General features: G+C 36.4%; 1 protein-coding gene across 5 annotated transcripts in view; it reads left to right on the top strand.

The window, feature by feature from the left end:
- Positions 1–24,757, top strand: part of HMCN1 (hemicentin 1) — a 399,451-nt gene that overhangs the window by 221,017 nt on the left and 153,677 nt on the right. For all 5 annotated transcript variants that reach the window (XM_064477196.1, XM_031438568.2, XM_064477197.1 and 2 more), the window contains 11 exons: positions 1,889–2,083; positions 3,061–3,191; positions 3,348–3,495; positions 5,458–5,584; positions 7,897–8,051; positions 16,023–16,301; positions 16,809–17,090; positions 17,814–17,922; positions 18,932–19,101; positions 20,302–20,456; positions 24,160–24,283. In XM_064477196.1, coding sequence (XP_064333266.1) covers positions 1,889–2,083; positions 3,061–3,191; positions 3,348–3,495; positions 5,458–5,584; positions 7,897–8,051; positions 16,023–16,301; positions 16,809–17,090; positions 17,814–17,922; positions 18,932–19,101; positions 20,302–20,456; positions 24,160–24,283 — 1,875 coding nt within the window. The remainder of the gene's footprint in view (positions 1–1,888; positions 2,084–3,060; positions 3,192–3,347; positions 3,496–5,457; positions 5,585–7,896; positions 8,052–16,022; positions 16,302–16,808; positions 17,091–17,813; positions 17,923–18,931; positions 19,102–20,301; positions 20,457–24,159; positions 24,284–24,757) is intronic.

Raw genomic sequence — 24,757 nt, 5'->3', positions numbered from 1 at the left:
TTCTGGTGTACAGCATCATGCTTCAGTCATACATGAACATGCATATATTCGTTTTCATATTCTTTTTCACCGTAAGTTACTGCAAGATATTGAATATAGTTCCCTGTGCTATACAGTATGAACTTGTTTATCTATTTTGTATATATATTAGTTTCTGCAAATGTCGAACTCAGCAATTTATCCCTTCCCAAAATTTTGCATCTCTTAACAGTATTTCTCTCATCAATGATTATTTTCTACCAGCATTAAAAGAAAAGTAACTTTAACAAGCTTTTTAGATACTTAAAGGGTTGTGAGTAACTATTCCCAGAGTCAGGCAGGGAAAGAGGCAAGGCATGGAGAGGAATCGTTTAGAAAAGTTTAAGTTCAGGTAAGTACTGTTGGGTGCTCACTACCCGCAGACCAGTAACGGTTTTGCTCTTCACTCTCCACTGGAGCCCTGATTCCCAAGCTGGTTTGGACTTCCCTTTTTCATTTTGAAATACCACCTCTTCATGGTTTCCTATTTTCACCTGGGAGGTAATTCTTGAATTCATTTACAATAGCTAGATGCCTTTCCATTGTCTTTGCCATGAATTTCCTCATGACCATGGTTGTTCTACTATTTAGAAATTAAAGATAATACAGTTTATTTTTTGCTTGTTTATTTACTTTTTCCTTTATTAACTCAACAAATATTAATTGAGAAATTTTAGAATTCCGTAAAGGGATGAGCATGATGTAAGGAAATTGTTAAAACCTGCTTTTTTTTTCCTTTACATGGTGAACAATTGCAGTCTATCAATTTTACCTTGTCTTCCTCATCAGTCAGCATCTTGCTATGAGGACAATGAAATGGACCAATCTTTTTGTTTTATTTTTTCTGTAAATATTATTTTCTTAGTCACTTTTATAATTCCTTAATTCAATTTGAGTTTATCCTCAATAACATGTTCTGTATAATCCTGCCATTGTTTTGTACCTGTCTTTGGTATACAACCATCTTTAATATTTTATTATCCTTTAAGATTATTAACCATGTCTTACACAATTATTTTTATTTAATATATCTTTTGTTATCTTTATAGGGATTTAGTAAAATGTTTAAGTATTTAGAATAGTGCCTGGCACATTGTTTTCTAAATAATTACATTCTTAAAATAGAGTTAATGTTTGTCTATTTCCAATATGTTCTTTTGGCTCCATTATGCATTTTAAGATGGTTTTATCACTTTTACTCTTGAGTATATAACTTCCATTCACTCTGTTGGTCGTAAATAAATCCAGGAAAGCAGTTCCGCTCACTACTTTCTCAACATTCTTTTCAGTATAAAAAGTCAGGGATTGATCTATTGCCCTGTGTTTAACAGAATGGGATCCCCAGAAGATGCATGGATAGTAGAAGTTCCTCATCTATGCTATTATCAGGCCTGTTTAAAATGTGAATTATGAAGCATCATTTCTGTACATCATTTTTGCACTCTGGTTGAGCAATCTTCATGTTATGTTCCTGTGATGGTATCTTATTTTTGTTTTCCTTTATTTTCACCAAACCCTTCCAATTTCTAATCCTTTGTATTAATATAGCTTTTTTATCCCACTAATCACCATGACCTCGCTCAAGAAAATGCTTTGCTTGCTGTCATCTGAATGTCTTAATAAAAACAACTTTGATCAAACTCTGCACTAAAGACCAAAGATCTTTTAAGACTGACCAGGAACTAGAGGCATCAAATACTGTAATCTCTTCAAAATTCCATGCCAGCAGCAGGATCTTGAAAGCAGCATAGCACCCTGAGGGCACATATTATAATCGTAACAAATTTTATTTCTCCTCAAGATACTTGATACTTCGTAGTGCTTTCTGATTTTGTTGTAAAATATCACAAAGCTTTCATTTCTTGTTTAGGTACCCCCAAACCAACCATCAAATGGTTGCGGAATGGTAGAGAGCTGACAGGCAGGGAGCCTGGTATTTCCATATTAGAAGATGGCACGTTGTTGGTTATTGCCTCTGTTACACCGTATGACGATGGGGAGTACATCTGTGTGGCAGTCAACGAAGCTGGAACCACAGAAAGAAAATATAACCTCAAAGTCCATGGTAAATACAGATAAAAATTCTAAAGTCATATAGTTGACTATGTAACATTTTCAAATTCTCTTATATACAAGTTATCTTTTGGTGTAGTATCATTTAATATTTATGTGAATAGATACGTTATCAAACAGAAAACTGGTGATCTAACTGCATTGATTGATTGATTGATTTGATTTAAATTTTATATAATTTTTATTGGGATTTTACATCATTCAAAGTTCAAATGTAGAAAATGATACGTAGTAGTCGAAAGGCTTCTGGCCCTGAGCTAAGCCATCTCTTTATGCTCCCTATGGGCAAGGAAAGTTTTCCCAGAGATATTTTATGCAAATACAAAGAAATATGAATATATTTTATCCTTTTTTTGACATAGAAAAAGGTATGTATAGTAGACTATTATATCCATTAACCTGCACCTTGTCTGTTTCATTAAACACTCTTATCTTGGGAATTATTCAGTATTCCTCTTACTTATACCTATCTAGCATCCCAGTTATACCGATTTACTTAACCTCCTTCTATTTTTGACTAGCATTTAGTTTGTTACCATTTTTTACTATTTTAAGTAATGCTTCAATGAAAATCATATGCGCTGTGTCATTTTACATGAATCAAAAGGGTATGTACGTTTTAAAATTTGTTGGATATTGGCTTCCAAACACTGGGCAATATTCACTCTTATCAGCAAATTAGTGAGTCCCACATAACTTGAGACTCTAGCAGTTTGCATTTTGAGTGGTATGTGGAATAAATAGGTCCTCCCTTAAGTTTATCCTTAATTCAGAACCCTGGAATAATAAAGTAGAAATTCAGCCAGGGTTACTTGTAGGTACATTGGTTAAGACTTTTTATTTTATAATAAAGCCTTTTTAACTATCAAATAAATACCTCAGAATTTGCTTTCTAAAGTCCTTTCTAAAGAAACTTTATATAGAATATTTATTTTAAACTATCTGACTACAACTTCTCTCTTTTTACAGTTCCTCCAGTAATTAATGATAAAGACCAAGTGACAAATGTGTCCGTGTTGGTCAACCAGCTGACCAGTCTCTTTTGTGAAGTTGAAGGTACTCCATCTCCCATCATTACGTGGTATAAAGATGATGTGCAGGTAAATGGAGACATCCAGATATGCATAGTTCCTTGCCTCTGCCTCTGAAATAAGTGTGACTTTCTTATTAATAATAATATTAAAATTTTACTTCAAATTTTAATTATGCATTTTTATTAGGATTGGAAATAACACTGACCCTTTTGGCCCTAAAAGGTGACTGAAAGCAGCACCGTTCAGATTGTGAACAATGGGAAGATATTAAAGCTCTTCAAAGCCACACTGGAAGATGCAGGAAGATATTCCTGCAAAGCAATTAATATTGCAGGCATGTCTCAGAAGTATTTTAACATCGATGTCCTAGGTAAGGGAAACATTCTTTTAAAAGACTGCAATTTGGATGTGTTTCGTATTTAGGATCACACTATGTTAAAGAGTAAAGAGATGAAAAATAAATTGATAAGAGAAATACCATTCATTTTATTTTATTATTATTTTTGTCTTCAATATTTAACTAGAACCATATGATACAGAAAATTTATGGGTATTATTATTTTTCATACAGCAACGTCTATAGGTATTTAGAATTATCTTGTGCATGAAATAGTAAATTACTGCTCTTGTCAGTTTCTCTACCAAGGTGGACAGGAAACTCTGGAAAGTAACTATTCTGGATGATACAGAGTAAAATTCATTCATGCTACTGACATCTCCTGAAGCTGCTAGGTTTGCACTTGAACCTAGGAAGATAGCAAATTCACTTTCCCCTGCATTCATTAGCTCCTATGACTAAGTTATCTCAGCCCTGATTCTAATTAGGGGGAGAGAGAATGCAGAGAACATGTAACAGCTGTAATAAACTGAGATTTAAAACATTTTAGATGTCTTACTCATAATCATAAATCAAAAATTTTATAAGTTTAGTTTGTGAAGTTATATTTGCTGATTGAAGTTTACTTTGTGATAAAATGATTCCTTCCTTTTCAATTATTTTGCTCATCAAAATGGGCATGTGGTTTGTAAGTCTAAAGTAAAAGTGAGGTCTGGGAAGGATGCTGCATTAGAATCACCATTCATAAACTGCTACAACATAAAAATAACCCTTCTCATAAGTCTCAAAGCCTAAAGCACTTTGCATTTCCTCTGCCAGAATCACCATTATCATATTCAGGTATAGGCTCTAAAAACAAACTTAAATAATCTTTTCTGTCATTAGTCTCATTGACATTATTTCTCTTGGCACCCATTTGCTCTCAGTACTTTTATTGCTGTCTGTGTGCTGAAGACTCTCACATTTTTATCTCCAGCTCAGACTTCTCTGAGCCCTCAGACTGTAAATCTAATCTTCCCCACAGTATCTTGGCTTGAATATCTTGAACATTTACTGGTGCTCTTCAGTGGTCCCCACCATAGGGACCAGCACCTCCATCCATCCACTTGCTTCCACCACAGCCTGGCACTCCTCCTTCCTACCTCCCTCTCCCCGACTGCGTAAGTCTGTCCACATCCTGTAAAGTCTACTTCCTAATTCATGCTAATTGTCTACCCCTTTACATTTCCACTGTGCAAATACCATTTACAGCCTGAATTAATATCACAGCTTCCTGTCTGTTGCCCTTCATTCACTCTTTGCCACTGGAATCTGCTCTTCATTCAGCAGCCAGTGTGGTCTTAAAACACAAATCTCATCACATGCCTCCTCGATGGAAACCCTTCAGGGGGCTGGTGGTTGCTCTGAAGATGAAGGTCAAACACCTTAACATGATGTGAGGGGAGAGGATTTGAAGGTCAAGGAAGTTTATGAGAGCTCCTTAATATGCATGATAATTCCGAGAATGCAAACTAGAAGAGTCTTTTCACATGGTATCTCATATATAATGTAAGCCTAGGGGCTCTTTAAGAGAAACAAGGGTAATAATATATTTCAAACAGCACTATAGTGTAATCTGTAGAATTTGAACATTCTAAGATTGACATTGATTGTGTCACGTAGAATGTATAGCAGTAGTAAATTTCATTATATGAGCTTCACTGCTCATTTATATTTTAAACTCCTTTTGTACCTTGACTTAATACTCCTCAAAATGAGTTCTTTACTCTCGTAATTCTTCCAGGTAATTGTCCTGCTATCAAATTTTTCATGAATGTGTTCCTATATTTGAACTTGATATTTGGGTCCACAGATGTGCTGTGAAAAGGAATTATTGTTTGATACTTTATTTTTAACATTAAGAGCTTGTTGAAATACTATAGAAATCATTATCTCTGTCTCCCCACTTTTTTTTGCTAAGTCATAAATTTTCATGATAAAATGTCTTTGTTCAAGTTCCACCCACCGTAATAGGTGCCAGTTCCCCAAGTGAAGTCTCAGTTGTCCTCAACCATGATACCACCCTTGAATGCCAGGTCAAAGGCACTCCCTTTCCTGTTATCCACTGGTTCAGAGATGGCAAGTAAGTACCTTTTCTGTGTTTGTTGCAAGAATCCAATTGTTTGGAAGTAGATGTGGATTTTCTCCCTCTTAATTATCTTACCACATAGAATATTATTAAATGAACATGAAGGAAAAACAGTATTTTTCCAAAAATGGCCTCACATTTATGAATTTAGGAATTACAAGACATGCCAGGAACTTATTTTAGAGACATAGAGGAACTCATATTTGTTACATACTAAATATTCTGCCCAAAGGCTAAGAATGAAAATACAGAGATAATTTTGTCTTTACATGGAACTGTTTGAATTATTAAAAAAGAGAATTTGCTTTTGACAGCAAGATGAATACTTAAGCAATTAGATGTTTCCCAGACTTCAAGTTCAAGGGCTGCTGAAGTTTGCCCGCACTGACACGGCTGCGATGGTTCACATTGCTCCCGAGGTCTTATCACAGTATGGTCACAGTTTGTGTATTATAATTTCTACGAGCAGGTGTCTAAGGCCTAAGTAGCAAAGAGTAAAGTTTTGCAGTGTATAAAATAAAGGATTGTATAAAAACTTTCTATACAGCAGTAAGAAAGACAAACAGCATAGATGTGTGGTGGGTATGAACAGGCAATTTAAAAGTTACATAGTTAAACAGGAAGTGTGTTAAAAGATGCTCTCCTTCAATAAGTTGGAGAAGGTAAGCAAAGATAATGGGATTTGATTTTTCACAGATCAGTTTGGCAAAAAAAAAAAAAAAAGCAGAGGTTTGAAAAATGTCAAACATTGGCTTAGAGTGTGGGAAATTAGGATACAGAGCTCTGATGGGATAACAGAAATTAGTACTCTGCAAGACAGTGTGCTGATATCTGTTAAAATCTAAATGTTCGTATGCTATAATGTAGCAGTTACACTTCCGGCGTCTAGGACAGGGAAGCCAGTCCTCTGGTCCACAGGAAGGCTTGTGCGGTAGTACACCCTGAAACACTGTGATGGCAGAAAAGTGAAAACTGCTTAAAGCTTGACATTGGGAGAATGGTAGGTGACAGATGGCATTGTCATATGCCAAACGCTAAGCAGCAGCTAACTAAAAAGAGTAAGATCACACTGTATGTACCAAAACTATCTCTACAGCTATTGTCAAGTGAAAAGCAAAGTAGAACAATGCCGTAGTACCACTTACGTATAACAACTGTAGGTTTCTTCAGGAATACATTTTTGGGTGAAAATGTTTAGAAAAACATGTGAAAGAACACAAGCCAGACTGATAATGATAACACGTCTAAAGAAAATGCTTAAATTAGGGGTAATAAACCAAGGAGACCTTTTCTTATTGTACTTTTTTGTTTGTTTAAACTTTGTTACTTGCATAATTAACCATCAATGAAAGTTTTAAAGTGACTTAAATTTGAGTAGTATTATCAAGTATTTCACTTCTTTAAACAGTTCAAATACATGAAAGTATGGCATATTATTCTCTTAGCTTTAGAGAAAAAGTGTCGTACCAAGGAATAGTAAAGTAATTTTCTACCACAGGAAATTAAACATGTTTCCATTTAATCTTGTAGTCCGTTTCATGGCTTATTAATATAGCAATGCATCATCTAATTATTTGTCATGTGGCTAAGTCACTGCAGCTTTTTAAAAACTAGCTGTGGGTCTTCCTGAAAGGTAATGGATTTTAAAGGCATGACTCCTAGGATACCGTAGATTTGAATGACTGTTATGTTTTATGTATTAAATAAAGCTGCTGCCAAACATAGAGTATTTTATAGTTGTTAGTAAATGACTCTGAGTTGTAGAAAAAGACTTCCTTGACAAATATATATGAGCTGCTTTCAGCATAAATATCTTCCAGTTTTTATGATTATAAAAGCATTCACATTTATTAGAATATCTGCTTTTTAGAAAAGTTGGCATGATCATTGTCTTTAGTAAGTAATAACCATTCACTCTGTTGTGAATGCTTCTCCAGGTATTAAAACATTGGTTTAAAAATAATATTGCTTGGCTTGAAGCTCCTGTACTCTTAGTTTTTCTCTTCTAAATAATGGTAGAAATTTTGGCTTATGTGAACCAAAAAAGGCGGGGGGAATGAATGAATGAATGAAATTAAGTTTTCTATGAATATTATTCAATGATTTAAGTTTAACATCAAGAAACGTTTCATCTCAAAGGAATACTTAATCATATTTTGGGTTTTTTTAGATTCATACTAAAAATTTCAACTTTGATTCATAGTTTTAACTTCTCATGTCTTAATGATTTCTGTTGTGATTAATAAGAGAGAAAACATTTAGAAAAATAAAAGTAGACCCATGGAATAAAATTTTATTTTTTCTAGGCCTTTATTTTTGGGAGACCCTAATATTGAACTTCTAGACAGAGGACAAGTTTTACGTTTAAAGAATGCACGAAGAAGTGACAAGGGGCGCTACCAGTGTATCGTGTCTAATGCTGCTGGCAAACAAGCCAAGGACATAAAACTGACCATCTATGGTAAGGGTGATTTTCTTATGCTTTTTATTATCAGTTCTCATTATAAATTGAAAAGCAAGGTGTACTCTAATGTTAACTGCTGTTTTATTCAAGACTAAATAATTTGGAATGCTACTTACTTTCGAAAAAAGAGCCTATCCTCATGTGTTTTAGGCTAGAACATTGCATCCAATTTTAATGCATTTTATCATTAAGAATGGATTTCTTCAAGGGGCCTAGTGATTTTTGTATGACCTCACTTAAGAGGTCAAGTATTCCCTAATTTGTTAATATATACATAAATCAAATGTCTATATCCCGAAAGGGTTTTAAAAAAATTCTAAAAAGAGTAAAGATTCGTGAAATAGAAGGAAGCTGATGGGGTACTAACAACTCACTCTGTTTTCATTACACGTTGGCCTTCATTCAGACCACGTAGGAATACTTGAACTGTTTTAGGTTTTAGGTTGTGCTGCTGTTTTCTCTGTTAAGTCCCCATCAGAGATACGTGGCCCTTAATTTTACTAAAATTCTCAATATCCCCGGAGGAAAGTGACTGCCAAAGTCATTTTATTTATTTATGGGCGGAGCCATGGGAAGGGATATGAGCATTATGTTACAGGCTTGAAGAATTATGCAGTAAAAAGGAACAGAACTCCTTAGGCCAATTGTGCTTACTGTGGCTTTACCTGGTGCACTGTCTTCTATCTTTCTACAGCATATGACACTCAAGGAAAGTTTAGATCCTTCAGGAATGTCACTTCCTTCACAGATACACACTACTGTATATAAAAGAGATAAACAAGGACCTACTGTATGGCACAGGGAGCTATATTCCATATCTTGTAATAATTTATAATGGAAAAGAATCTGAATAAGAATAGATGTATATATATATATATAATTTATAACTGAATCACTTTGCTGTATACCTGAAACATTGTAGGTCAATGCTACTTCAATTAAAAAAAAAAAAAAAAAAAAGAATGTCGCTTTCAGGATCTTCCCAATCCAAAGCAGTCACATAATCACTCTCTGTTATGTTGTCCTAATTTCCCCCACAGCACAGATCCCTGTCTGATAGTTTATTGCTTGATTTTGGGTTTACTTATGTATTCGCTATTTCTCTCCAAGGAAGCTAAACTTCATAAAAGCGGGGCCTTGTTTAGCACATTCCCTACTTTAATGTCTAATACACAGTAACTCTCAAGAAATATTTGCTAAATGAATGAACTTTCTAGTGATAAACTGTCCAATATGGTAGCCACCAGCCACATGTGGCTGTTGAGCACTGGAAATGTGGCTAGTCTGAATTGAGACAAGCTATACAGGCCACATAGCAAAGACTTAATATGGAAATATAATGTAAGATATCTAAGTAATTTTATATGGAATACATCTGAAATGATGATATTTTAGATGTATTGGACTAAGTAAAATGTATAATTTTCATATTTTTTAATGTGACTACTAGAAAATTTTAAATTATGTCTGTAGTCTGCATTATATTTCTATTGAACAGTGTTGATCTGGTCATCAGTAAGAACTTGGGCTTCTGAGATAAGCAGACTTTGGTTCAGACCCAACTTCTGCCACTTACTAGCTTTGCAACTTTGGATAAATTGCCTAATACTTCTGAGCTTCAGTTTCTTCATCTGTAAAGTGGGGATAATATCACTTACTTAATACTCATTATTGTGAGGATCAAATGCTAGATACTTACATGTATTACCTGGCTTATAATCAGAGTTCAATAAATATTACTCATTTATCATTATCTATTTAGTGGTTGTATTGTCTTATAACCTGAAATAGAGAATATAGCTTGATTCTGTATAACTTCACTGAATAGTCAGTCTCCCTTTTTTTAATGTTAGTTGTCTTTATATAAATTTAAAATAGCTTTCTTAAATAAAAGAAATTTTATTTAATGCAGGCTTTTAAATCATTTCTATTTATAAAAAGAAGCCTGTGGAAGCAATCAAGTCATGAACAGACATGTCCTCCAAAAAACAGTAATGTAACTGGAAGATTAGGTACACAGGCATCCAAGTTAAACAGAAGTGTTATTGCTACCCCTGGCCTCCTACCAGAAACAGCCTTTTAAACAATAGGTGCAATATTTCCCCAAAGTTGTTGAGTAGTCTTCTCTACATTGTTGTATTGTTGCCAAAGTCTGCAATGAATGCATTTTGGTAATTCAGTAAGACTCCCATTTCCATAGGACTTGGGTTCTTTCATTTCAGATCCTCTTGTTCACTCTGTATGATGCCCTCAGGCACCCAGAAGAGAGGGCCCTATAATGATTAAACTTCTGAGATTGTCTCAGATGAATGGCATTGTAACATTGTGAAGTTCTAAGTATTATAATTCAGGAAATAATACCATTTCCTCGGTAGCAAGCTCATCTGCACCGCTGAGTGGGTAATCTTAAGCTTATTTTATTTCACTTGTGAACATGCTTTTATGTCTAAGAATAAATGAAACAGATGCCATACTTAGGCTAACTCGAGGAGTATTTATGTAGATTTCAGATTGAGACTGTGGTTCACACTGTAGTTGATTCATCCATTTTCCTTACATACTAACATGAAGGTGAAGCGGCTGGGTAAATGCACCTGAAAGGCGGAAATGCACGTTGGACCTGAAAAAAGGAAGAAATGGAGACAAAATATGAGTGAAAAATAAAAGAGATGGAGGGGGGGAGAGGAGGTACAAATGAATGGAAAAGAAAAGGTAACACAAGAGCTTTTAAAAGCCTACAGGGAGATTGTGGAAATTCACACCTAGTAGTTCTGAGGCAAAGATTTTTAACCTGAGGTCCATAGATAAGTTTCAGAGGTCTGAGAGCTTCCCCAAATGGTGTAAAAGTCTTTGAGTGTATATACATGGTACATTTTAATGAGCAGTGGGTTCATAACATTTATCTGTAAGAACCTTCCTCAAACGGAAGTATGGATTTCAGAAAAGTGTATATAATTAACTTGAAGCAGGAAGCAATATTTATTTGGCAAATTTAAACAGTAGATGGTATGTTGTTCTGCTTTCAATTGGAAATGCTCTTTGAATAATTTTTCTCAATTTCATAAATACAAACTTTTTAAATAGACCTTTTCAGTACAAATGATATTCCTTTGTAAAACATTTTAGAGTAAAGGGTTGTTTAAACCTATGTTCTTTATTAATGTATCACCCAACCAGTTAGGCTAGCCAGCTTATTTAGACAATTTGAGCCAAAAGTTTGATACACATTTCCAGATTAACATATGATATAAATAGTCTCAAATCAAAATCAAAATTTTAAGTGTGAATAAAATGCTCTTAAGATTTCAAAGTGGTGGCTTGAATTTACATTAATTATAGCAGAACTTGACAAAGTTTTTTTTTATAAAGGGCAAGATAGTTAATATTTTAGGCTTTGCAGACTGCAAGACAAGATCGGGGTACAACAAAATAGAAATAAATATCTACCAATTGTTTGATGAAATTCTTTTTTTCTGGTAATTTTAAAAATTGTGAGAGAAAATATTTGCAAACAATGCAACTCATGGCTTAATTTTCCAGAATATACAAACAGCTCATGCAAATTAATAACAAAAAATTTTGTAGAAGTTTTATAATACAAGTCTATTAACGAGAATGGAGTTCTTTGGGGGGGGATAACATTTTATTTAATTGGTGTTCAAAATTAATGATTCCTGTCACCAAAATCAAATGCAAAACTTTGTCTATTAAATGCTGATTTGCAATGAGATTTTATGTATTTCATCTTTGAAAATGTCTTTTCACAAGAATAGGTACTGTCAAATGCTGGTGTCAGTTTACAAATATATGATTTTAATTGGCCATATTCATTACTTAAGAGGCATTTATAGAATTCTATTATATTCTCTTGATTTTGGCTTTCAGCATGCTATTATACTGCAAATTAACCTATTCCAGTTGAAGATTAGATGGAAGGTCTTCATTTTCAGAGATAAATGGACTGTCAATGTGGACATTTCCTTTGCATTTTCATCAAGGTCTGACAACACATTGTAGAAACTGAAATTTAAGCTCAGAAAATATATTCATTGCAAATTTGTAGTGGAATTAAGATCTCGGTTTTGTTTGACAGCATGGGAAATGTGTGGAGCAGCTTAACATTATTTGTGATTCAAACAACAGAATGACTGCCACGGTATAAATTTTGCATTCCAGTGCTATTGTATCTGGTAATTTTAGATTGAATTCATTAAGAAACATTGTCAAGTTTATAGCAAAATCAAATTCCAGAATCATTCACTATTTAATAATAGTCTTTATGGACAGTTCTTCTCTTTTAGAAAAAATTCAGTCTCAGTTCTTAAGTTCAAAAAATTAAAATATAACTTTACCACCATGAAGTAGACTGCTGTATGGTAGGATGAGAGCTTCTAATTCTGACAAAAATTCATGGAACTGATGATATTTAAGTCCATAAGAGCAAATAAAATGCATCATGGACCGTGCTGGCTCAATAACACATGAGTATTTTATACAAGTGCTTGATGATGAATCATACAAGGAATAAAGATAGACTTTTACAATTTTATGTTTGAATAAATTTTTGTAAGCTTGTCTAAACCTTTTTCTGCCCCACAAGTATTTTTATCACCATCAATTGTAACACATCTTAGCAGATTCCACTCCAGATTGTAAAGAATAGTGGGGTTTTTTTCAACTTCTTTGAAAATATTCTCTTCTGTAGTTATTCCATGCAGACTATTCTTAGAGGCTAATTCTTCAGTTTCTTCAAACTTGGCATTGATTCCTCAAATAAAAAAACAACTAAGCAGTATCAGTAACATCTGTCAATTTGTCAAAAGCCAAGAATTACTATTCAGAAAAGTTGCCTTTAAAAAAAAATTGACTATTGATATTGCTGTCAGTGTTCTCAACTCTTCAAGCAATTATTCTCATGGAAAGGCTGATAATCTTAAAACAAATTGGTTTCTCTAGACACAGTTCTTTGGCGGGTGCAGTCATTCCTGATTTAATTACATTGCTGTTGGTAAATGGCTTTCCTTGCTTGGCTAACAAATGAGCCACTCAGAAACTTACTTTGATTGTAGCCTCATTTTGACTTTTTATCTTTGTGAGGAAATTCTGCTTGGTGAGACATTCTATTTTACATTATCGAATTTATCTGTTATTTTTCTTGAATGGGAAGTACAATGTTGAGTGCTTAGTCTAGTAGTGTTGGTATACATTGCATTCTTTCAAAACAGGTACAGTGTTATTAAAAAATAAAGGCAGTACTTTGCCATTTAATTTGATTGCAAAATAATCCACGCTGTGATGTTACATTTTAAAGCCCACTTTTCTCTTTTCGTATTTTGATGGGAGGAGTATGCACGGTAATTAAAATAAAAACAAATTTCTTCTGTATAGCACAGGAAACTATAGTCAATATCTTCTAATAACCCCTAATGAAAAAATATGAAAATGAATGTATGTATGTATATATGCATGCCTGGGACATTATGCTGTACACCAGAAATTGACACATTGTAACTGACTGTACTTCAATTTAAAAAAAAAAAGAAAAAGTAAAATAAAATATCACAGTATGGTGATATCTATGGCACTTGAAATGCTGTCAGGTAATAACTGTGTCACTGAAATTTATGGTGAGCTGAGCAACAGTGAGAAGCAATGAGAACACCACATTTGGTATTTGTTGCAATGATGTAACTCTGCCATTGTAGAGTGAAAGTAGCCATAGGCAAGATGTAAACAAATGAGCATAAGAGTAGTCCAATAAAAAAATTACGGATGCTGAAGTTTGAATTTCATATAATTTTATGTACCATACAATATAATTATTATTTTGATTTTTTCCAGTCATTTAAAAATGTGAAAATGATGCTTAGCTCAGCATCTCCCTGCTTGGCCTGTGGGTTGTAACGGACTGCCCTGGTCTATGCAGTAAACCACCTTATAGAAATTCTCTACCATCAAATTTATTTCTACCGTCAAATTCACCTCACAGTACAGGCATACTTTGAGGTTATTGCAAGTTCTGTTCCAGACCACCACAATAATGCAAATACCACAATAACATGAGTCTCACAAATTTTTTGGTTTTCCCAGTGCATGTAAAAGTCATGTTTACACTACACTGTAGTCTACTGAATGTGCTACAGCATGAGATCTTTAAAAAAATGTACATACCTTAATTTAAAAGTCCTTTATGGGTAAAAAATACTAACCATCATCTAAGCCTTCGGCAAGCCATAGTAGTCACGTTAAAATTGCTGACCATAGATCTCAACAACAAAAATAATAATAATGGAAACGTTTTGAAAGATTGATAGAATTACCAAAATGTGACACGGAGACATGAAGTGAGGAAATGTTGGGAAAATAGCTCCAGTAGACTTGCTTAATGCAGACTTGCCACAAACCTTCAGTTTCTGAAAAACACAGTATTTGTGAAGTGCAGTAAAGCAAAGCAAAATAAAGCGAGGTCTGCTTGTACAGTAGATCTTGCCTTCATTTATGTGTGAGGAAAAAAATATGTATATGAATGTTTGTCACTGTGAACTAGTTCTAAGAACAGTTATCAGAAATTACTGGGGAATTCCACTCAGCACCCAGATACTGTTTCCTACTATCCTTTCCTACTAAAAACACCCAGGGCTTCTTAGAGGAATAGTTAATTCTGGGCTGGGGCTGGGAATATATCACATGAGCCTGGAGCATGTAGTAGGGCCAGAAAGTAAGAAAGGACAAAAATAATACGATGACATGAGTATGTCAAAGGGACCTAGGGCCAATTGGAGTAACTCCCAATGGCCAAAACTGGACTAATTTGAATAATAAAATAAATAATGTAATATTGGATTACAACCCAAAGTATAAAATGTTTCCATGAGTCCATATTGATATAAATAAATAAATTAGGGAAGAGAGACAAATCTCCCCTACAGAAGAATTCCAATAAACTATGTAAGTATTCCCCTCTCAAAACATAGCCTCCCACCCCATATGTATGGACTAAAAGGAATGATTCTTTTCAAAAGAAAGGGCAAGAGAGTAAATTTATAGCAGAGAAACCTAGCAAAACCTGCCTCAGCCAGGTTATCCAGGTTAACATCATTGGGGATTAGTTGTGATGGTTGTGTGTTCCTTTGACAGAATTGATGAGAATGGCACTTCGCCTCTGTGATGGTTCTTCCAAAACCCACAACCCTGGTCCAACCATAAGGAAAATATTCTATTCTAAGACAAAAGTGTGTTAAAAAATGGAGGCACTCAAGTTCAGGCGCATGCCATGTGATTTAAATTACTGCGGCGATAGCACAATCCTGGAATCGTCATGTCCAGAATATGCAGCAGGGCCTGAGCCAGCCAACTTGTTTCCCCAGCAGCACAGTCCTCATGTGGTGTGAGAGGCCAGGCACGTGGCTGCCGAATTGTGGTAGAGACACATGTAGCCAATTAGATGAGTAAAGTTGAGTGAATGAACTCTCGGTGGTTCCAAAAAAAAAAAAAAAAGAAGCAAAGTTAGACTCCACAGCTATTCCCAGTAGCTGGTTCTGAAAGCACTTGGGCCTTTTGAGTTTCCTGGGGAGGCTGCATGCGGTTGTACCTCATCTGACCTTCTTGCTCCCTTGGCCTGATTTTAAACTGACTGTATTTACTCTGAGTGGGATTTATTTTGTTGTGCTTTGTTTGTGAAACATAACTTTCCTAGTTTACTCTAATATGATCTGCTGGACTGAAATGAACCCCTGAATCTAAAACTGACTTTCTGCTTTTACTGAAATCTGAAACCCAGAAGGAGAGGGTGATAAAGATTGTTTTGACAAGAAAGCCAACTTACGATCAGTAGATAAATCACAGACTTTCTGATTGTCTTTAATTCATATTTACTTTAATGCATTGTTTCAACATCTATAGCATTTTAGATTTTGATGCAGATGCTAAAGCTTAGAAGACTTGTTTCTGTTCTGAAATCTTTTGTAGTTCCACCTAGTATTAAAGGAGGGAATGTCACCACGGAAATATCAGCACTGATCAACAGCATAATTAAACTGGAATGTGAGACACGGGGACTTCCAGTGCCTACTGTTACTTGGTATAAGGACGGCCAGCCAGTCATATCCAGCTCTCAAGCACTTTATGTTGATAAAGGACAATTTCTTCATATCCCTCGAGCACAGGTCTCTGATTCAGCGACATACAAGTGTCAAGTAACCAATATTGCTGGAACTGCTGAAAAATCATTCCAAGTGGATGTCTATGGTACGGAAAAAAAATATATGTTTAATTATGTGCCTTTCTGCCTTTGCTTTGTACTGTGCCAACTTTCATTTGATTCACTAATCAGTCCCTGATGGGTTGGGTTGCCTTCAATATGCATGGATAGAAATTGGAAGGATTTGTCCCCTGATTTGGAAAAATATTTTTAAAAGCTAAGGTGAGCAAGAAGTGGTCCATTCATTTAGTCAGCCATTTGCCCATGGCACTTGGGCATCTGGACCATTTGGTTTTCACGGAGAAGGTAAAGTAGTTGTTAGGACTAAGATCATTCTCTACAGCTTGTCCTTTATAAGCCAGACACAGTATAGAGAATCCCACAGCATTTAGAATAGTTGCAGATCAGCTGAACCAGGAAATTCTTTCCTCAATAGCTCAGAGGGAGATGAACACGGAGGCAGTTTCTAGAGTCAAACTTCATGAGGAAAAAAAGCCCCTATATTTCATGAGGATTTCATGTAACTGCCTGAAATACTCCTTTTTTCTGCTTAGTTCCTCCAACGATTGAAGGTGACTTGGCTATGCCTCTGAATAAGCAAGTGGTTGTTGCTCGTTCACTGACCCTGGATTGTGTAGCTGCCGGCAACCCCACTCCAGTTCTCACCTGGTTGAAAGATGGTGTACCCGTGAAAGCCAGTGACAACATCCGCATAGAAGCTGGTGGGAAGAAACTAGAAATCACAAGTGCCCTGGAAGTCGACAGGGGACAGTATATATGTGTGGCTACCAGTGTGGCAGGAGAAAAGGAAATCAAATACGACGTCGATGTCTTAGGTAAATGAGGATGCTACCACCTGTATTCTCATATTCATAGCAAGACCTGTCTAGTTGAGTTGATGCTTTTGTGTTCATGGAATTACAAAACAATCTTAGAAAAGATTTAGTTACCTGTTTAACTCTGGTCTACACATTACTCTGTGGTGATTTTATTACCAGAGTCCCCTGATCTAAAAACCCTCATAAATCTTCAACTTACTCTGATAGGTATACCTTATACGTATATAGATGCTTTTTTACATCTCTGATGATATCTGATTGCAGTGAATGACAACGTGGTCTCTTGTCATGAGCACTCTGCTAACCGACAGGAAGCTTAGCCTGTGGGCCTTGGAAAGTCATCTTGCAGCCTTGAGTCTCTGTTTCTTTATAAACTGAAGGATTTGAATGCTGGCCCAATTTTTGAGGTTCCTTTCTCTTATTCCTATGAAAATAAACAACGGAAAATATGAATCCACTTTATATTCATATGGCATCAGCAGCACCATAGTACTAGATGAACTGAGAAAAATGCACCGTGGGTGAAAAGTATATTTATTGATCCTGGCAAATGTATATTATATAAAATGTACTGAACAATACATTTCAATTCCCCTTCATGTACTAAATGACTGTGATGCTTGTCAACCTCCTGAAGTGCAGCTTAGTATTTCTTAAAGTGATGCTCTTTTTTTCTCTTGTGTGCATTTCTTTGTATATTACATCCCTGCTGTTTTCTAGTGCCACCAGCCATAGATGGAGGAGATGAAACATCTTACTTCATTGTGATGGTTAATAACTTACTGGAGCTGGATTGTCAGGTGACAGGCTCCCCTCCACCAACTATCATGTAAGGGTTTTGGTATGTCTTCTAAATACCTCCAACTTCTTTATTTGAGTGTTTTAGAGCTGTCTTGAAAGAGGTTCTGTGTCATTAAAAAACAATTGTATGAAATTATACTAATTGATTCCCTCTTTTAAAAAGCCTACTCTGTATACAGGGCAACTTTTACTTGATACTCGCAGGGCCCATAAATCTGCTCAATTAGAATTCATTATAGGCTCTTAGGAATTGCATTTTCAGTTCATAGAGAGACTGTGAGGCAGTAGCTATCAGATCTTCTTGAGGCACCGAAATGTTTAATGAACAACTAAATATAAGTGTACCAGACATATTAGGAAAATAGAGGAAATTAGCATACATATATAATTACCAATTCTTTTTTCTCATTCCTCCATCCACAAAGCATTTCTTGAATACTTACCTTTCATTTCCATCATGCTATGGGATGCACAAAAGAACAGATACTCAGCTAACTGTTGGGATAAAATATGTTCACACATAATTATAAAACTAAATGGAGAATGGTAACTCATAAGAGATCAAAGAGTATAATGCTATATGATTTCAGGGTTTTATTTGACAGCGTTTGAGGATTGTACGTGTTTTGCTGGCTAATATTATTTAAACATTTGAAGTGAGTAATAATGTAGGGGTCTCTTTGTGTAACCCATCTTTAATAAAAGAATGAAGAACTCTACATGTAGTTATTGGGTTCCAACAATATGCCAGCTTCTTGGTTAGGCCAGGTTTCCTTTTTCTTTTTCCCATTTATAGTTTATCGAATGAGCCAATGGGAAATTAGGCTGGTACACAATTGAGAATCTACGTATGTAAAAATGTATTCCATATACATACACATACATATATCTAAATATGTAAATCTGACATATAAATAAATCCAGTTCCTCCAAGATAGACTGATTGATTGATTAAGGATCATAGTTACTTAAAATATAATTAGGAACATAGTCATTTAAAACATATCTCCAGGCTTCTTTTCGCCTTATTTCTATAGGTGGCTGAAGGATGGCCAGCTGATCGATGAAAGGGATGGATTCAAGATTTTACTAAATGGACGCAAACTGGTTATTGCCCAGGCTCAAGTGTCAGACACAGGCCTTTATCGGTGCGTGGCGACAAACCCTGCTGGAGACCACAAGAAGGAATTTGAAGTGACAGTTCATGGTATGCTGAAGGAGGGACAGGAGCATTATGCTGAAGATTAAGTTATGCATCATTTCAGTATCTAGTTCAGATCATAGCTCAGTAATCTGGATAAATCTTGTGTTGTGGAAAGCAGTACAAATTTGGATGCAAATCTGAGTGTGAATTTGGATGCAAATTTGAGTTCAGTATTGGAAAATTTTAAGACACTTTACTAATACAAAAGACTTAACCAAGAGGTACCATGTGAATGAATCGAGACAGAATTTAAACGGCAGGAAGTATATTCTGCATAGAATGCCAGGGTCTGAGGAATGAGACCAAAGACGATGGAAGAGACAGGCAGCAGTTCCCAAGTGAAGGGGTGTGTCAGCTTTCAAAGGTCCAGCCAAAACAGGAGGGAGTGTGAATAAAGTCATTTCCAAAAATGGAGGCTGAGGGTGTTAGGCCAGATCCAGGATGCATAAGTGCATTCACAGAACTGGCAGGAGAGGGTTAGAACCATAAATCGAATGACAGAGCAGCCCTCTGCCAGAGTATTATGTGTTGCATTTGCCAACAGACCTTAGGAAGGGAGGGACTGGAATGAGAAAATGAAGAGCGTTTGGAAGCCACAAACAAAGGTTTCTATGAACATCAACTTCATTTTTCCCAGGCGGACTGTTTTTTTTTTCCTACTTTTTCAGTCCCGTGATGGAATATGGCTAACCCTGTTTCTCAGTCTCAGTTCCAGTTCCTAAGGGAGGGAACCTGGCAGACCCAGCGTAAATCAAGTTACTATCCCTAGATTTAATCAGCCTTGCTGGAGGCAGCGTCATGTGGTATAAATACGGATACTGGAAACCCACCCTGATTTAATGAGGTAGTTCTAGAGAAAGGGAGGGTCATAATAGATTGGGAAAACACACCAAAAGGTTGTAAGCTGAACATTCATGTGAATTACAGTTGCTGTAAATACATTTCACTTATTCTTTGGTGAATTAGAGATCCATAGTGAAGAAATAAGTAATCTCTAAAATTGCTGAAAATTGTAAATGAAATGCGTGGGATGAAATTACTTTGTTAAAATAGCCATTTGCCCTTTTCTAAGGTCTAAAGTTTCAGGTTCTTGGATATAGACTTTTAAGTGATCCGCTGTTGATGGTTTTTGTTCCCTCCCTCACTTCCTTTTTTCCTGCTCTCCTTCTTTCCTTCCTCCTTTTCTCTTTTTCTTAAATCTAGTTCCTCCAACTATCAAATCCTCGGGCCCTTATGAGAGAGCCGTAGTGAAGCACAAGCCCATGGCCTTGCAGTGCATAGCCAGCGGCATCCCGCACCCATCCATTACCTGGCTGAAAGATGGCCAGCCTGTCAGCACTGCTCAAGGAAACCTCAAAGTACGTATGACTGTTACTTTGCCCAAGATGAAAAAGCTGTATATGGCGGTATCACATTCTCCTTTCTTAATTCTGGATTTTCCTGCTGGACAGATTTTGCATAAAACTTACTAAAATAGTGTGTGTTTTCCTTAGGGTTTTTTTTGTTTTTTTTTTTTTTTAGAATTTAACTGAATATTTTGATTTGAAGAATTGAATTAAAGACTAATACCTTGATCTTAACATAGTAGTTGGTATTTTTGTTATTTCAATTCATGCCTATTTTGACTGTTAAAAACCTGGTGGTCTCATGGATGAAAGGTGCATCAGTACTAAATCAGAGCACCCCCAGTATGTTCACCATTGACTACGATTAAGGTAAAGTTATGTCTACGTGAACCGAAGTGAAATTGTTTTGAAAAATATAGTTTCACTTGTTTATAAATTTCGAAACAGCAGAAACTCCGTCTCTATGAATAAGTTCACTTCAGTATCCTGCATACTGAGTACCGTCCCTGGCATATAACTATATCTCAGTACATATTTGTTGAGTTAATAGATCACAAACCTGAGTAATCTAAATGATATATTTAAAATAATTAAAAGATTTTGCCACAAAGATCAAGTTAATTGACTAATGTGGGCTTGAACTTTGCTTGAGGTAAGTTTCAGTAACGAGGGATGTGCCAAGCTCTTTTCCTAGCGGAAGTGATGGATATCAGTTCATTTATTATTCCTAGTCCAAATCCAGTGGAACCAGTCTCATACATGTGTGCTCACAAAAGATGCAGTACCCAGCCTTCCAATGTAGTGCAGGTAAACAACTGTTTACCTGGAAGACAGACATTTATCATGGATTCATATAAAAGTATAATTGCAAACTGTGATAAGTAAGTTTAAGAGAAAGTATAGAGAGATTTAAGAACAGAAAATGAGGGAAGCCTTTGAGCATGGGTCGGTTTGCAACCCTAGAGCTTCCCGGGTGTAATCCGAAAGCAGCCCCCATTCACAGAGGGCAGAGGGAAAGCTAAGAAAGAGACACAACACTCCAGATGGGTAAGGGGCAGGTTTAAAAGCAAGGGAACTTACTTACAAGGCTTGTCTTGGGGGGGTGGGGCTGTAAGATGAGTAGCTCTCCACACCTGCCGGTGAAATTTTAAAAGTTTATGTGAACTGTCAGTCACATCCCCTACCAGGATGGTCTCAACACTGCTATTTCAAGGCTGTGTGCGTTCTGGGGCAGCTTCTGGCACAGAGAAGGCAGGTGGAGTGCACGTTCCAAGGACAGGGGAGAGGGTGAGGAGCCTCTAAATGCCGGGGACCAGCTCACAGGTCATTGGGGCAATGACCTCTTCCAACAGTTTGAGGGTAATTTATGGAGAGAACCTTTAAGCAGAGACCTGAAGAACATATAGGAATTAAATGGGCAAATTAATAGGAGAGAGCGGAGTAGAATCTCTCAGAGAAGATGTGGAGGGGCAAACAACTTAAAGTAAAGGGGAGCATGGCACCTCTTGAGATCCGGAATGCAAACCAGTGGATTAGGGAACTGAAAACAAGGGCAAGTTGGTAATAGAGGAAACCAGAGAGTGTGTAGAAGACATTTAAGTCATGCTTATGATTTTATTTTAACTTTAAAGCCTGTGGGAGCTTTTTGAACAGCTTTAAGAGAAGAGTGTCTTGATCAGGCTTGAGTTTTTCAGTAGTTACCTAGCCCGTTTTGGAGAATGAATTGAAGTAGTCGAGAGTAATTATGTGGAACTCAATGGAATTTATTTGCATTTGTCTAGGAGAGAAGAGATGGAAATCTGGACTCCCATGCTGGTCATGGAGATGAGGATACATGGATATACTTGAGAGTTATTTTGATTAAATCATTAGGGCCTGGTTATAGATTGTGAAAGGTGAGGGAGTGAAGAGCATCAGGGAAAGCTCATAGGAGTCCATCCCACGCAGATGCATAGATAGTGGTACCATACGGTGAGAAAGGAGACTTCGGAGGAAGACAAGTTTGAGAGGGAAAAAAACCTGTGATTTGAATTTTAGACTTCTGGGGTTTGAGTTGACCCAAATAAAATAAACTAGTGGAGATGCCAGGTAGACCATTGAATAAATGATTGGGAGCTGAAAGGATAGCTCTGGCGGGGACACTGATGCATAGATGATATTTGAAACCATGGACATGGATGAGTTATTGCAAGAGCAGAATAAAGAGTAAGAAGAAATGGGAGAGAAAATGGATCCAGTTCAGAGTCCTAAGAAATGTGGGCATTTAAAGGCCTTGTGCAAAAGTCCAGAAGTGAGTGTGAGTATATGAATGTGCTGCTTCACGTGTTGAGTACAGTGTGGCTGGAGAAGTAGTTAAGTGGGAGTCTGCGTGGAGTGTATGGAGAGAAGACCGTACGGCGTCAGAATGTGGTAAGCCTGGAGGCCTATGCTGAGTTCAGGTTTCATCCTGGGCAAAGTGGGGAGCCATGAATGAGCTCTGAAGAAGGACTTGTAAAAAGATCAAATTTGCATTTTAGACAAGTTATTCTGGCAACAGTATGCAAGACAGATTAACAGTTTGGGAGGTCGGAGACACTGGAATATAATTTAAGGAGCTATTATAATCCCACAGTGTCTGTGAGAATGGAGAGAGGGGACGTGAGAAACATAGAGCGGTCTAATTAACAGGAGATTTGATATGGGCTCCGAAACCCAGATGCCTGAGGGGAATAGTTGGTGCCATTAACCAAGACTGGAAACACGCAGTGAGAGGTGGGTTTAGAGATACAAGCAGTCATAAGCTTTGTTTTGAATATGTTAAATTTCGTGTGTTAACCTATTCAGCAGACAGCTGGAAGCTCAGAAGAGAAGTTGAGGCCAGGGCTGTAAACTTCAGTCTGCACAGGATTCTTCATTGAAGCCATGGGTTTAGATGAAAACTAATAGGAAGTTTCCTATAACAGGACAGGAGGAGGAAGCAGATTCCGTAAAGGAATCTACTAAGAAGGTCAGAGGATGAGAACTGAGGCAATGTTGTGTCTTCACCTCCCAGAGAACAAAGTGATTCAAGGAGTAGGAAGTCAGCAGTGCCAAGTGCTATACGTGGTAGAAGAGAATATTAGTTCACTGCATAGGCTGCTGGATGCTGTGCCTTGAAGTTACTGGTAACCGCTGAATAATCGGTTTCAAAGAATAACGGCTAAATCACCAGTTCCAAAATGGTGGAGGCAGTGCAGTGCGTTTAAGAGGGAAACAAGGAAAACCAGTCAGAAGGGAATTTATCTGCGTTTCCGTTCCTTATATTTTATAATTTTTATTGTTTTTCTGGCCCTCATGACCATTTAATCAAAAAAATTGTTGTTTTAAAACTATTTATGAAGTGTTATATAAATGTAGCCATGCTTTTTTTTTCCCAAATAGTTTAAATTTTCCTCACATACCTCATAGTTTCAGTGCTAAAGTCTTTTATTCAGTGAAGTTTTATGACTACCAGCAAGCTAGCCTTAGGTTATTTTATTTTGTGTTTTCCAATGAACAGGAAAAACTTTTCAGTCAAAATAGTCTATTCTTTGTGCATGATGAAGTGATCTGGCAATAATCTATCAGGAGGTAATTAAGATGCTGGCATAAAAATGTGATTAGCTGTTATGAATTTAAATGTTTGTCCACCTCAGCAAATGTCTTCAAGTCCAAGTGTGAAGTACAAAACGCTGCCGTGCTTTCTGCTCCCAATTAGATACAGTCTTCTGGGCGAGTTCTACAAATTGCCAGAGCCCTGATGGAAGATGCTGGCAGATACACGTGTGTGGCTACCAATGCGGCTGGAGAAACACAACAGCACATTCAACTGCATGTGCATGGTAATGGCATCACCACAGCTTAACAAAAGAATATTTCTGTGGCTTTTTTTTTTTTTTGACACAGTGGGCTCATTTTTGTTAAATTGTAGTATAAAAGAAATAAGTATTTATTTTAGTCTGTATGGAAAAAATGTCTTTTTTATGTTATTATCGTCATTGCTCATATTAAGGTCTTCAATTTTCCACAAATAGGATGTGCTAGGGCTCATAAATAAATAAACACACTACCCTGTGTTTTAAATTATTTGAATTCTGTCAACTGATAACTTTGTACAGATGACTTTTTCTGAGAAGACAGCTGCGACAGGGTTTTTCCTTAGCATTGTTTGTGATTTTCTTGCCTGCCTATGAGATGGGTTTTACGAGTAGAAGCTATCCTTGACTCAGAATCTTCTCTCATGCACTTTAATAAAAAGTCTGGGTGGCCATGGAATACCCCATGGATGTTACCACTTCCCAATAAACTTGAAAGAC

Source organism: Camelus dromedarius, chromosome 21 (genome assembly GCF_036321535.1).
Source record: "Camelus dromedarius isolate mCamDro1 chromosome 21, mCamDro1.pat, whole genome shotgun sequence".
NCBI classification, from domain to species: domain Eukaryota; kingdom Metazoa; phylum Chordata; class Mammalia; order Artiodactyla; family Camelidae; genus Camelus; species Camelus dromedarius.
The sequence above is the reverse complement of the archived record's forward strand: the minus strand, read 5'-3'. Positions and strand labels throughout refer to the sequence as shown.